Source organism: Littorina saxatilis, linkage group LG15, assembly GCF_037325665.1.
Source record: "Littorina saxatilis isolate snail1 linkage group LG15, US_GU_Lsax_2.0, whole genome shotgun sequence".
NCBI lineage: Eukaryota > Metazoa > Mollusca > Gastropoda > Littorinimorpha > Littorinidae > Littorina > Littorina saxatilis.
The window spans coordinates 30,793,206-30,806,317 of NC_090259.1; the positions used below are offsets into that span (position 1 = coordinate 30,793,206).

Sequence of the window (13,112 nt, forward strand, 5' to 3'; positions counted from 1 at the left end):
CCTAAGAAAATAAATACTAGAAGAACCGTATCAAGCAGCTTGACAGCTTACACAAATTACTGAAAGCACAGTATATCTATTGTGGGAAGAATTGAGAGAAGCTGTTTCGCTGAGTTTGGCCGTTTCTTAGAGCAACCAGTCTGGACATCCAGCGAGAAGGATTGGTAGAGGTTCTTTCAGTTGGCCTGTTCCTGAAGCGTTTCAGGTTCAAATCTCTAGCTCTGGTCTCAATCTTTAAGGGCTGGCCGTTTGAAAGCACAGGCCTGGATCCAGCATTGACGGATGACGCAAACTGTGACCTAATCCTCGCCTCAATGACGCTCTTGACGCAAGTTTCTGTGACGTCAACGCCGTCCATCGTCCAAGTCGCGTAGCAACCGCTGCAGTAGTTAGGGCTGCGAGAGAAAGTGAAACGCATTAAATAAGTGAATGGGTGAAAGACTGAGGTTGATGATGATGATGATGGTGATGGTGATGATGATGATGATGATGATGACGATGACGACGACGACGACGACGACGACGACGATTCGACCAACTAGATTGTGAAAATGAAAAATTACGAAAAGTTGTTTGGCCAAGGGATCATGTTGGGGCCGTGGGTATGATGATGATGACGATGACGGTGATGATAAAGTTTGCTTGACAGATAAGATAACGTTGTGAAAGAAATGAAAAAACAATCGGAAACAATTTGACTGAGTAATACAAAAAATGGCATGCTAAATGATGATTGACTGATGAGAAAAAGGGTTTTGAAAGAGATGGAACAGCAATCAAAATCAATCTTCCAGGTTGATTAAGGCTAAAAAAAAAAGGTCTGTTTACGGTAACATAGACCAAAACAATAGGGTCGGTAGGTCGGGATTTTTTTTTTTTTTTCCCAAATGCCAAAAAAAAGTCTAGGGTCGCGCGAAAAAAATAGGGTCGGTCGGGTTACCGTAAACAGACTATTTTTTTGTTTTGCCTAATGAGGAACTGACTGAGTAGTTATACTTAAAGGCTTACTAACTCGCTCCCGTGTTTACGATGTGTAGTTTGCCAACAATCGATGTCAAATGCATCATAAGGCCATATAATGACGATATGTCGCAATGCGCGGACCATATACATGCATTACAGCTTGTTCTAGCCTCTGAAAAAGTGAGGATGTCAACAAAGACGCGGAGTTAGTTCCCTTGCGTCAACGTTCCCTCTGTTGGCAAATCTATAAATAGGACGATCTAGATCAAAATAAAAATTCAAATATCTCAACATTTAAGGGGTCCTAGACCACAATATCTTGCAGGGAACTTAATGTAGCATGTCTCCAGCTGTGGGTAAAGCAATTAGCGTGAATAGTCATCAGCTTTCTATGCCTTTAAGCTTGCTTTATCGATGGTACGGAAATGGGAACAAGGTGAGACAGCAATCAACAATAATTTGCCAGATTGAGTGATGATCAACATTGACTAATTGATGACACTGATTAAGTTTGCTCAAATCCACTGAGTGAGATGGATTAATGAAAGAGACGGAAGAGGAATCGAGAGAAGTTGACCTGTCGGAACAAGTGTAGTATGGAAAGCCGTTTGGCTCATAACTATTACAGCTGTAATTTAAAATAAATACAGCTGTATTTAATGATAAATACAGCTGTATTTATTTCTTAAACATATACAATAAGTATCATTATTAATTACAGGTGCATTTTTTTATTAATTACAGGTGTATTTTTTTTATTAAATACAGGTGTATTTATTATAAATTACAGGTGTATTTATTTTTAAATACAGGTGTACTTATTATTAAATACAGGTGTATTTATTATTAAATACACCTGTATTTATTATAAAATACAGGTGTAATTAATGATAAATACACCTGTATTTAAAAATAAATACACCTGTATTTAAAAATAAATACACCTGTATTTAATAATAAATACACCTGTATTTAAAAATAAATACACCTGTATTTAATAATAAATACACCTGTATTTAAAAATAAATACACCTGTATTTAAAAATAATTACACCTGTATTTAAAAATAAATACACCTGTATTTAAAATTAAATACACCTGTATTTAATAATAAATACACCTGTATTAATCAGTTATTAGTCACGTGGTTAAGCGACTTAAAAACTTGGACTGGGAATCCACATGAAAAACACTAAGCTTATACGCGTCTTCATCGCCTCGCTTTGCCGCCTTTTGACAGACTGAACAGCTCAAGATGGCGGGGGTGGCAAATGTCCCTGAGTGATGTTTTGGAAGGTTTGCGAGTGCAGTTTAACGCTGTTGCCCAAGCTCGCACAGCAGGGTAAGTTAATTGTTTTATCAGACGAATTCGGTTCTTGTGACGATCTACACCGAGTCAGTGGGGCATCCACATCCAGAAGTTGAACTTGAAGGGAGGCCTGTGCCGTGTGCGCGTTTTTGACCAAAGATGCAAAATATTGAAATTCGGTGCGAGAGACTAGCTGCTATATTGTGTTATCGGTAATCTTGAACTTTAGCGTGTTAAATTCATAGCTCTTAATTCAGAAGCATTTAAGTCTCCAAATTTGTAGAACCTGTACTTGTAATCATAACAAGTCATTTTAGATCCCTTTGAAGTTACGGAATGAACTCCGATGATGAACTGTACGAATGCATTTGACCCATCAAAGAAGGAATTATCTGTGTGACCAGACAAGGGAGACAACTCTTTCGTGTAGATGATGTCCCATGGTTGACAACGTACACCATTTTCGGTGCATTTTCGTCACGCTAAAGTTCAAGATTACCTTGTTATCTGTGTGTGTGTGTGTGTGTGTGTAATGTGTGTGTGTAATCCGTTGTAAAGTGTATATTATGATTATTTGGTGGCGGCGGCAGTGGTACGTATATAATCTCATATGGAAAACCGTTTGGCTCATAACAAACCTTGATTGATATGGGTTAAAGCTGTGGTCTATTTATGACTTTCCGGGGCTACGAGGTTGAAAAATAGGGACAAAATCATGTACAGATTTCTGTACAGCAAACACTACCCGAAACCCCACCTATACGGCGTGTATGACCTTGAGAGCTTCAGTCAACGCTTGAATTTTGCAGTGGTAACATCCGGTTTGATCTCGCAGAGCTGAGCATATTTGTTGTCAAGAAGGATCGAGCAGAAAAAATAAACGACTTGGCAGGGATTCGAACTCAAGGCATCGGGGCCTCGAAATGTCGGGGCCGATGTCTTAACCGCTAGGCCACTTCACCAGTATTGTCAAAGATAAAAAAATTGATAATTTTATATCATTTTACGCTTGAATTATCATTTATGCGTTGCAAAAACGTAAAAATTGACATTAAAATTTGCCTTTATTTGCAAACATGTTTTACAGAATCGCAGTACATGTTTACACCGTCATGCTACACGACATTCGCGCCATGCAAATAGCTGCGATATCTCTATTTACAACATGCAAGAAAATGACAAGAACAGTAATTGAATCTCTCCAAAGCCAGTTGAAACCAGACATCTAAGAAATAGTTATACATGTATTCACTTCTGAACAACCGGCACGGTTGGCCTAGTGGTAAGGCGTCCGCCCCGTGATCGGGAGGTCGTGGGTTCGAACCCCGGCCGGGTCATACCTAAGACTTTAAAATTGGCAATCTAGTGGTTGCTCCGCCTGGCGTCTGGCATTATGGGGTTAGTGCTAGGACTGGTTGGTCCGGTGTCAGAATAATGTGACTGGGTGAGACATGAAGCCTGTGCTGCGACTTCTGTCTTGTGTGTGGCGCACGTTATATGTCAAAGCAGCTCCGCCCTGATATGGCCCTTCGTGGTCGGCTGGGCGTTAAGCAAACAAACAAACAAACAAACAAACTTCTGAACAATGGGCGGATAGAGATATAAATCATGCTGCTTCAAGAATAACATAACATGAATTCATATCAATGTTTTTCCTTCATTTTCTCAATTGGCGCAGTAGCCTAGTGGTTAGGACATGAGACACGAAGTCGAGAGGTCGAGAGTTCGAATCTTCGCCGGGGCGTTTATTTTTTCCCCTTGATCTCTCTTGAAGATAAAATATGATCAGTCTTGGGAGAGCAAACCGGCTGTTATCCCTGAAAAATTCAAGCGTTGACTGAAGCTCTCAAGGTCATACACGCCGTATAGGTGGGGTTTCTGGTAGCGTTTGCTGTACAGAATTCTGTACATGATTGTATCCCTATTTTTCAACCTCGTAGCCCAGGAAAGTCATAAATAGACCACAGCTTTAATCTCCAGAGCTGTGTACCAGGGAAAACCATGTTATAAAGTAGACTTTTTATTAAATTTAACTTGAGACATTTAAGCTGTACAAATTAATTTCATTCACAAATACTAGTTTCATAAATATCCTTGGCCTGCAGAGATAGAATAACAAATACTTGCACATTTTGTTTGTCTTAGTGTTCAGTAAAAATACAAAGGTTTTAAAGTAAAGCACCTTCATAACATGGAAACCGGAAGTTGTGACATGAATTTGAATACTGCTAACACTACCAAGAAAATAATATATATATATTCTATATTGTTTTGTTGCAAGTCTGCATCATTAACAACCTGGAGTATTACTGGAAAAAAAATTATTTCTAAAGAAAATATGTATACTCTCGATACTCTCCATGCACATGATTTTTGTGCAGACGAGAATTTTTGCAATTCAATAAAAGGGCGACCACCCAGTAAAGTCTTGGTTCAATTATGTTCTTTTTATGGGTTAGTTGCTAGCAACAATGTAACCGACAAACTTCAAACTGAATTTTGGTGCTTTCCTCTAACATATATTATATATTTGAAAAACATCAATGTTTACCTGTGTCAAGTTTCTTTTTTGGGAGAGTATACATTCAAGTTGCCATTTAATACATGTTTTAAGGACTGAAAATACATGTCACAAAATGGGAAACGGCCCAGGAGAATAACTTGTATGTAAAGCAGCAAATGATAAACACATGGTTTTACCCCTGAAAGCTCCAAAGATTTGGGAAAATGAATCTCGTTTGCCTTCACATATCAAACTGAACGTCAAGCAGCTCAAAAAAAGTCTCAAGAAAAGTTACGCTTTCAAAATAGCATTTCATTCTGTGTCGCAAAGCATGCTTAACATTTCTATGCTTCTACAAATGAACACAAGCATGCAATAATTCCCTCTCTTTTGAGTCCTGGTACTTGTATGCTTATAAAGAAAGCGGGATGATGTTTCCTTTATTTCAGAATTTCTTTTTTGTCTTGTTTCAGATGGAAAGTGCGGAGAAACCACCATCTCAGATTTCGTGTTTTTCATGTCTGGGAGCCGGTCCACAGTACCAGGAGGGTACCAGAGTCCTCTGACCGTGGTGTTTGTGGACACACCCGAAAAGCCACTCCCCAGAGTGTCAACTTGTGCCCTCAGAATGCAGGTGTCTGCCCGACACGTCAAGAACTGAGGCAGAAGCTGTCCCAGGCTGTTCTTGAAGGGGGTGGATTTTATTTATTGTAAAAACTTTCCTTCAATGGTGCGTTTAGTTTCTGCTTGGTAGCCGTAGCTGTTGGTGTTTCTATCTGTACACACCCTGGGGGGGGGGGGGGGGGGGGGTGTTAACGTTGAACTTTGAAATCTTAAAATTATTAAGACAAGGTGTGTGTGGTTTTTTTCTCTCCGTAAAATAAGCTTTGTTAGGTGCCTGTACCGTACATCATTTCTTACTTGCTATTAAATGCAAGAGAGAGACTTTCGAAGATTTGATGTTTGTGTTTCGCATTATTTTTGCTTGGTAGCCGTAGGTGTTGGTGTTTCTATCTGTACACACCCTGCGAAAAAATGTTTGTTCTGCAATTTGAAGAGAATTCATAAATGTATTCAAACTGAATTATTTGAGGTCATGCTGCAAAGGAAAAAAAAAAACATGACCCTGATTTAACCGGTTTCCTATACTCCTTTACATACCTTGTTTTTGTTTTGATTGTTTTCTTTGCTTTTTGCAGGGGGGGGGAGGGGGGTGTTTAACGTTGAACTTTGAAATCTTAAAATTATTAAGACAAGGTGTGTGTGTGTTTTTTCTCTCAGTAAAATAAGCTTTATTTTGGGTGCCTGTACCGTACATCATTTCTTACTTGCTATTAAATGCAAGAGAGAGACTTTCGAAGATTTAATGTTTGTGTTTTGCATTATTTAAATTGCCGTTGTGTTTCAAGAGTGTGTTCTGTTCTTATTTGTTTTTTTGCACCATTGTTTGTCGTTATGTTGCCTGCTTTTCGTGTTCCGTGTAACGCTGTCCATGGAAAACATGTAAATCATTGTATTTCTCTCGACTATTGATCAAGTCACATCATATCAGGTATCAGTTACCTAATGTACAGAATAAATGGTTCAACCCCCCTACTACACGAATAACACGTTGCCAGCAAAATATCAAAAGCACTCGGACTAGCGTTTTTTTACCAAACTAACCAAAACTGGCGTTGTCTACTGCTTTTCCTTTTATAGTTTTACACTCCTCTGTAGTGAAGGTCACTGTTCACACAAGGGCGGGGATGTAGCTCAGTCCTGTTGGCCGCTGTCAGCGCGAGATTTATTATTGCTCACAGTCAACTTTGTGTGCAGACTCTCCTCGGTGTCCGAACACCCCCGTGTGTACACGCAAGCACAAGACCAAGTGCGCACGAAAAAGATCCTGTAATCCATGTCAGAGTTCGGTGGGTTATAGAAACACGAAAATACCCAGCATGCTTCCTCCAAAAGCGGCGTATGGCTGCCTAAATGGCGGGGTAAAAACGGTCATACACGTAAAAGCCGTGGGAGTTTCAGCCCATGAACGAACAAACGGCTCACACAATTTCAGCTTTCTTGTTTAGTTTATAAATTTCAGCCTCAATTCCTCGTCTCTGTAACCAGTATTAAATAGTGACTGTTTTGCTAACTGTTCAGCTGTCACCTGCCAAGTAGAACCGATGTATTCTTTATGATGTGATAAAATTAAAGTATTCATTCCACTTTGTGATGGATGAACTCGCAACTGCCAAGTATTACCAGTCTTATGATGGGATAAAAATTAAGTATTCATTCCATTTTGTGATAGGTTAACTCTCAACTGCCAAGTAATACCAGTCTTATGATGTGATAAAAATATTCATTCCATTGTGTGATGGGTTAACTCTCACCTGCCAAGTATTACCAGTGTGTCTTATGATGTGATAAACATAAAGTATGCATTCCATTTTGTGATGATTTTCTGCATGACACTTGTTTGATTAAAATTAATTGTATTTGTGGCAGACAACTTGAGTTATGTTTTGTGTTTTTGTAAAAACAACTTGTTTTTTTTTAATATGACTGGAAATGAGACTAGCAGCCATGAATCCATAACTACATTTTGCTGTCCATCATAGACATCTCACTCGCACATGTTCATTGCCTCACCATACAGGAATCAAAATCCATACAAACAATTTGTATTATCCAATATTCAAACTTGTCATACACATTTATTCATACACAAGAATTATGTGTCATACACATTCAAGCAATCAAGATCCAATAAATGTATATAATTGATGTTCTTAAAAAGACTACACACACACCTAAATATATAGGTGATCTTTGAAATGGGACATTTACATGCAAAATTCAGAATGCAAACAGAGCTTTGGCTTGCAAATTTAATAGTCATTAACCAGCACATAATATGAATAATTTTTGAAATTGTTGTGATACTGATTCAATTTTTCACATAAAATCAGAATTTCATTTAGTTTCCTGATACAAATGATTCGTCTAGCTTACCTTGAATAAACATACCAATTCGTCAAAAAGTAGGACATCTGAGCTCAAAGATTAATAGTTTGGTTTGAAAAATCTCTAAATACACATAATTACAAAAACAAAACAAAATTCCGTGATAGAACATGTACTGATCTTGCAACTAAAGTAAAAAGGGGACTCAGGTGTTCTGTTAAAATTGTTGGCACATTTTAGTATCTAAAACTCACCTTTGATTTGGTGTTTAACATTGTTTTCAACCACGAAGGTTATATCGCGACGGGGGAAGGGGGGAGATGGGATAGAGCCACTTGTCACTTGTTTCTTGTTCACAAAAGCACTTAATCAAAAATTTGCTCCAGGGGCTTGCAACGTAGTACAATATATTACCTTACTGGGAGAATGCAAGTTTCCAGTACAAAGGACATAACATTTCTTACATACTGCTTGAGTAAAATCTTTACAAAAATTGACTATATTCTATACAAGAAACACTTAACAAGGGCAAAAGGAGAAACAGAATCAGTTAGTCGCCTCTTACGACATGCTGGGGAGCATCGGGTAAATTCTTCCCCCAAACCCGCGGGGGGTACCTATGCGACTCACCACAATGTTTACTTTCAGCAGAAGAATGATTAATATTCTAGCAACAAACATGCAATAAATTCATACATGATTATTGATGTTCAAAAAATGCTCTACACTACTTCACCAAACTAAATGGAGAACTGAAAATGTTTAAAACACTTTCTTTCTTTATTTGGTGTTTTCAACCACGAAGGTTATATCGCGACGTGGAAGGGGTGGGGGGGGGGGGGGGGGGGGGGAGATGGGATAGAGCCACTTGTTAATTGTTTCTTGTTCACAAAAGCAGCCACTTGTTAATTGTTTCTTGTTCACAAAAGCACTAATCAAAAAATTGCTCCAGGGGAAAACACTAACCATAAACAATAAACACCACTATGAGGTTTGATAGGTAACTTAAAGTGACCTTGACCTTCAATGAACGTTGCAAATAGCTTATGTTCTGATGAATATGGGGGAATGAGGCACCATTGAATATAAAAAGAAAAATAACTGATTTGACTCTAGTTAAACTATGGCGCTCATGGCATCATACCAAAGTTTGAACGAGTATCCCTTTCACTGTTCTGTACAGCTGTGAAAACACAGTGAGACATAATAATAATGAACATAAATTAATCACCCCTTCTCGCCGGAGCTCACGGCAATACACAATAGCAAAACAAATCAGAGCATTCACACACAGACACACACAAAGTCGTTAAAGGTTTATTGGCTGCGGCAATAATAGCCGCAAGAATAATCCTTTAGTTCGTTCAAAGTACCCAAGCATGTCCTGTATACAAAAGTAAGGCGATTGAGATTTTATTTTGGTTTTTTTACACAAGCCAGAGAACACCAGTGCTTGTGAGAGCAAAACGTTTGCCCGTAGGGAAGTGAACCTTCCTTATCTTTCGCACCAGAGAGCTGTTCAAAAGGGGTATTGTGCAAGTTGGCTATTAAACCATTGTAATTCGGAAAATGTCTTTAACCTTCGCCGGCACTCGTGGGTCCGTGCGGACCCAGAAGGGTGTTTGATTGCAAATATCTTTTAAACGAGTTGGAATTTTTTAATGAGCTTTTAGAAATGCCTCAGACACCTAACAAGCTATCATCTCCTAAAAGCTCATTAAATTTCAGTGATAATTAATTAATTAATTAATGGTCAAATTTAGACTACACACGGAAGCATTCGTGGGGACGTGCGGACCCATACTTCTCAAAGAAGGAAAAGCGTGTATACCCTTCCGAGGCACTCGTGGGTCCGTGCGGACCCAGAAGGGTGTTTGATTGCAAATATCTCTTAAACGAGTTGGAATTTTTTAATGAGCTTTTAGAAATGCCTCAGACACCTACAAAGCTTTCATCTCCTAAAAGCTCATTAAATTTCAGTGATAATTAATTAATTAATTAATTAATTAATGGTCAAATTTAGACTACACACGGAAGCATTCGTGGGGACGTGCGGACCCATACTTCTCAAAGAAGGAAAAGCGTGTATACCCTTCCGAGGCACTCGTGGGTCCATGCGGACCCATACTTCTCAAAGAAGGACAATTGTGCAAACCCTTCCGTGGCACTCGTGGGGCCATGCAGACCCATAATATTTTACCAAATACCGTGTGTAGTCTAAATTTGACCATTAATTAATTAATTAATTATCACTGAAATTTAATGAGCTTTTAGGAGATGATAGCTTTTTAGGTGTCTGAGGCATTTCTAAAAGCTCATTAAAAAATTCCAACTCGTTTAAGAGATATTTGCATCAAACACCCTTCTGTGTCCGCACGGACCCACGAGTGCCACGGAAGGATATGCATATTTTTCTTTCTTTGAGAAGCATGGGTCTGCACGGCCCCACGAGTGCCACGGAAGGATATGCACATTTTTCCTTCTTTGAGAAGCATGGGTCTGCTTGGCCCCACGAATGCGTTCGTGTGTAGTCGATAACGAGTGCCGGCGAAGGTTAATGGCTGAATAACAATGAGTTCCTTTATACGTTGGATTGGGCAAGCCATATATATATATATATATATAAATATATCTAGCATCAATAAACCTAAAAATACACTAAGGTCTTTTTCAAAAACAATAGTCTGTTTTAAAAACTTTCAGCAATTTTCAACCTTATAAATCTATACTATAGATACATCAAAAGAAATTTGGTGCAATTAAACAGGTAACCTAATGGCAAATCATTGTGTAAAACTTTCTTTGCAACTTTCTTTCACAAAGTGTACGTATTTTTTTTTTTTTTTTAGCAATATTGTTTTCGTGGTGCAGTACCTGTGTTTAAAAATAATAAAATACACAGCGGACATAATTTCGCTTTATTTGAATGACTTTCCACTTTACAAAGATTGGTTTAGAATTAGAGCGCAGATTTAAACCAATTTGAAAAAAACAGTTGCTTATACCTTCTACCATGCTTGGTACTTTGAACAAACTTTATGATTGTTTTTGAGGCTTTCATTGTTGCAGCCCAATGCTGCTCAGTGCAAATTAACTTTTTTGAAGGCGAAGTGTCTGCACCCAGACACATCCTTACTCTGAGGTCTCAAAGCAAACCCGCAAATTGAGGCACACCTCCCAACGCCATGCAAGATATTGCAGATTTATTGCACGATTACGTGGCTGGCGCGGATAGGGCAAGTAGCCTAATAAGTTTACAATTTAAAACGAATGCTTCTTTCATTGACAAAAGCAGTAATCATGTGTCAAAACACTGGATCGGCTTTGGAATGCGCTTCAGGGGTCGACACTAACTTATTTGGCCTGGGGCCACACTGGCCCCAGAGATGGAAATTGCTGGGGCGGAAAACAAAAATCTGGGGCCCACTCTCATTATTCACGTGCGGCAATGCATTGTTTGTTTTTCTTCATCGTACTGAAGCCAGGGTAATTCTTTCAACCATTTGACATTGAAATTACGACAGAGCTTCACGCTTTTGGCTGCATCGGTCTCCTTTTTTCGTTTCTCTCCACCCTGTTCTTCATCTTCATTTCCAGGTCTTTTTACACCAGGGATGTGTCGCCACATTTTGCGTTTGGCATTTGAAGGCGATACTTATCTCTCACGCTAAAGAGCGCAATTTGGGAGTTATTTCCCTTGCGGCATTGTCCTTCGACGATTTCAATGGGGTTTTTTTCTTCTTGACTGCGGCATTGATCGTAACGCAAATTTCAGTGACGACTATGACTGGCGATTTTTAGTGATTGGCTCTGGCATTAGAAATTTCGGTTTGTCATTGTTGGAATTTATCCTGGGGCGGAGTGGGCCCCAAGCTTCGGCAATAATTGGGGCGGAACACAAAACTCTGGGGCGTTCCGCCCCCCGCCCAAGCGTACAAAATATGGCAAAATCGTATGGGTTCACAGGTCTGCTATACACTTCAGGTTTGGGGTGTCCACAAGCTAACTTTTTTTTTACTCGAGCATGTTGGCAACGAACTGGAGAACAACATCTGACCATGTTGATCGGTGGGTGGCCCACTCCGAGGGTCAATGCGCTCCGTTAGTTGCACGAGCTGTTCCTCAGAGAGGGGGCAAGCCGTGGCAGGCACATCCTAACGACTGTCTGGCAAAGGATGGTCCTCGATTATCGATTGAAGGCTTCTCCCTTTCCAGAAGTCCTGTACTGCTGTGGATGTGCTGGCTCGTCTCTCCAGCATCCCCCTGAAGAAGAGCTGCAGGGGAGTTCTGTTGCGCTCTGTCCTCAGGGGTTGGTGGTTCTTCTGTTCCACAAACCACTGTAGGGACCGGTTCAGCCTGGGCAGAAAAACATAGTGGAGGGCCCACAAGTGAATGGGATTGTCCATGTTCAGTATCCCCAGACCACCTTCTGCCTGTGGTGTTCCCATAGCAGTAATCAGGTCATGGTAAGGGTTCACCACATCTTTCCAGACGTCGAGCCAGAGACGCTCGATCCTTTGGTTATGGTCACTGCGGCCTTGCATCGCACTGCCTCTCCCTTCTCCCCTGTGTTCGTTCATGAGGGCGACGACATCCAGATTCTCGCCACCATGGTCCATGCGGACTCTTGACGGGAGTCCAAAGCGTTGGGTTCCACCCAAAAACAGATCCCGAACGGTCTCTGACCTGTTGTTTCGGTGGCATGGAGGAAGGTAGTGGCCCGGCTAAAGCCATCGATTGCCCCATGAATCACCATTTTCCACCTGCAATATAACAAACAGAGATCCGTTTCCATATGTGATTTCACCACACAAATTCTGATTAAAGAGTTATTGGGAAATAAGTACAGGTAACATGCTCAGTAAATATTAAAAAGTAATGGTCAAAGTGCTTTTTCATGACCGAGAATCAAGACCATTATTTTTAATATATATCATTGAGAAAAGGTGTGTAACCCATTTAATCCACCTTTCTTCAATTTTGCAAAGAAATAAATCAAGAAAAGCAATTGCTTTATATGACTTTTCTTCGTCATGTCCATAAGCCTTAAGGGTCTTGTAGGTCTTAAAAGGAGGATTCCACTAACTGCTAAGACTCTAAAATTTTATAAAAATAAGCAAAATTTTGGTAATGTCTGCTGGTTAATAACACATACAATTCAGTGAAATTTAATAAAAATAACTGAGAAAACCGCAATGTAAAGCTTTTACAAACTTGACCCCACTGTGACCCCAAAATGTGACAGGGATCAACCAAACTAGGTCCGTAGGTAGATTATCAAATCCTTCAAGTGTTTCAAAGTTTCAACTCAAGCTTCAAAACACCTGAGATAACATCAATGTTAAGATATTTTGATTCGAACATGACCCCCTGTGACGCCCAAAACTT

At 39.7% G+C, this 13,112-nt stretch overlaps 2 protein-coding genes across 2 annotated transcripts in view; one reads left to right on the forward strand and one right to left on the reverse strand.

The window, feature by feature from the left end:
• LOC138947983 (uncharacterized) overlaps positions 1-13,112 on the forward strand; it is a 627,639-nt gene that overhangs the window by 163,835 nt on the left and 450,692 nt on the right. The gene's annotated exons all lie outside the window — the stretch shown is intronic.
• Positions 864-12,976, reverse strand: LOC138949059 (uncharacterized). Its single transcript, XM_070320784.1, has 2 exons — positions 8,090-12,976; positions 864-967 (listed from the first exon to the last, which is right to left on the reverse strand). The coding sequence occupies exon 1, from the start codon at positions 12,341-12,343 to the stop codon at positions 11,879-11,881; it is 465 nt and encodes a 154-aa protein (XP_070176885.1). The 5' UTR covers positions 12,344-12,976; the 3' UTR covers positions 864-967; positions 8,090-11,878.

Excerpts from the sequence above, each read along its gene's own strand:
- LOC138949059 (XM_070320784.1), bottom strand. The coding sequence starts at position 12,343 with ATGGACCATGGTGGCGAGAATCTGGATGTCGTCGCCCTCATGAACGAA.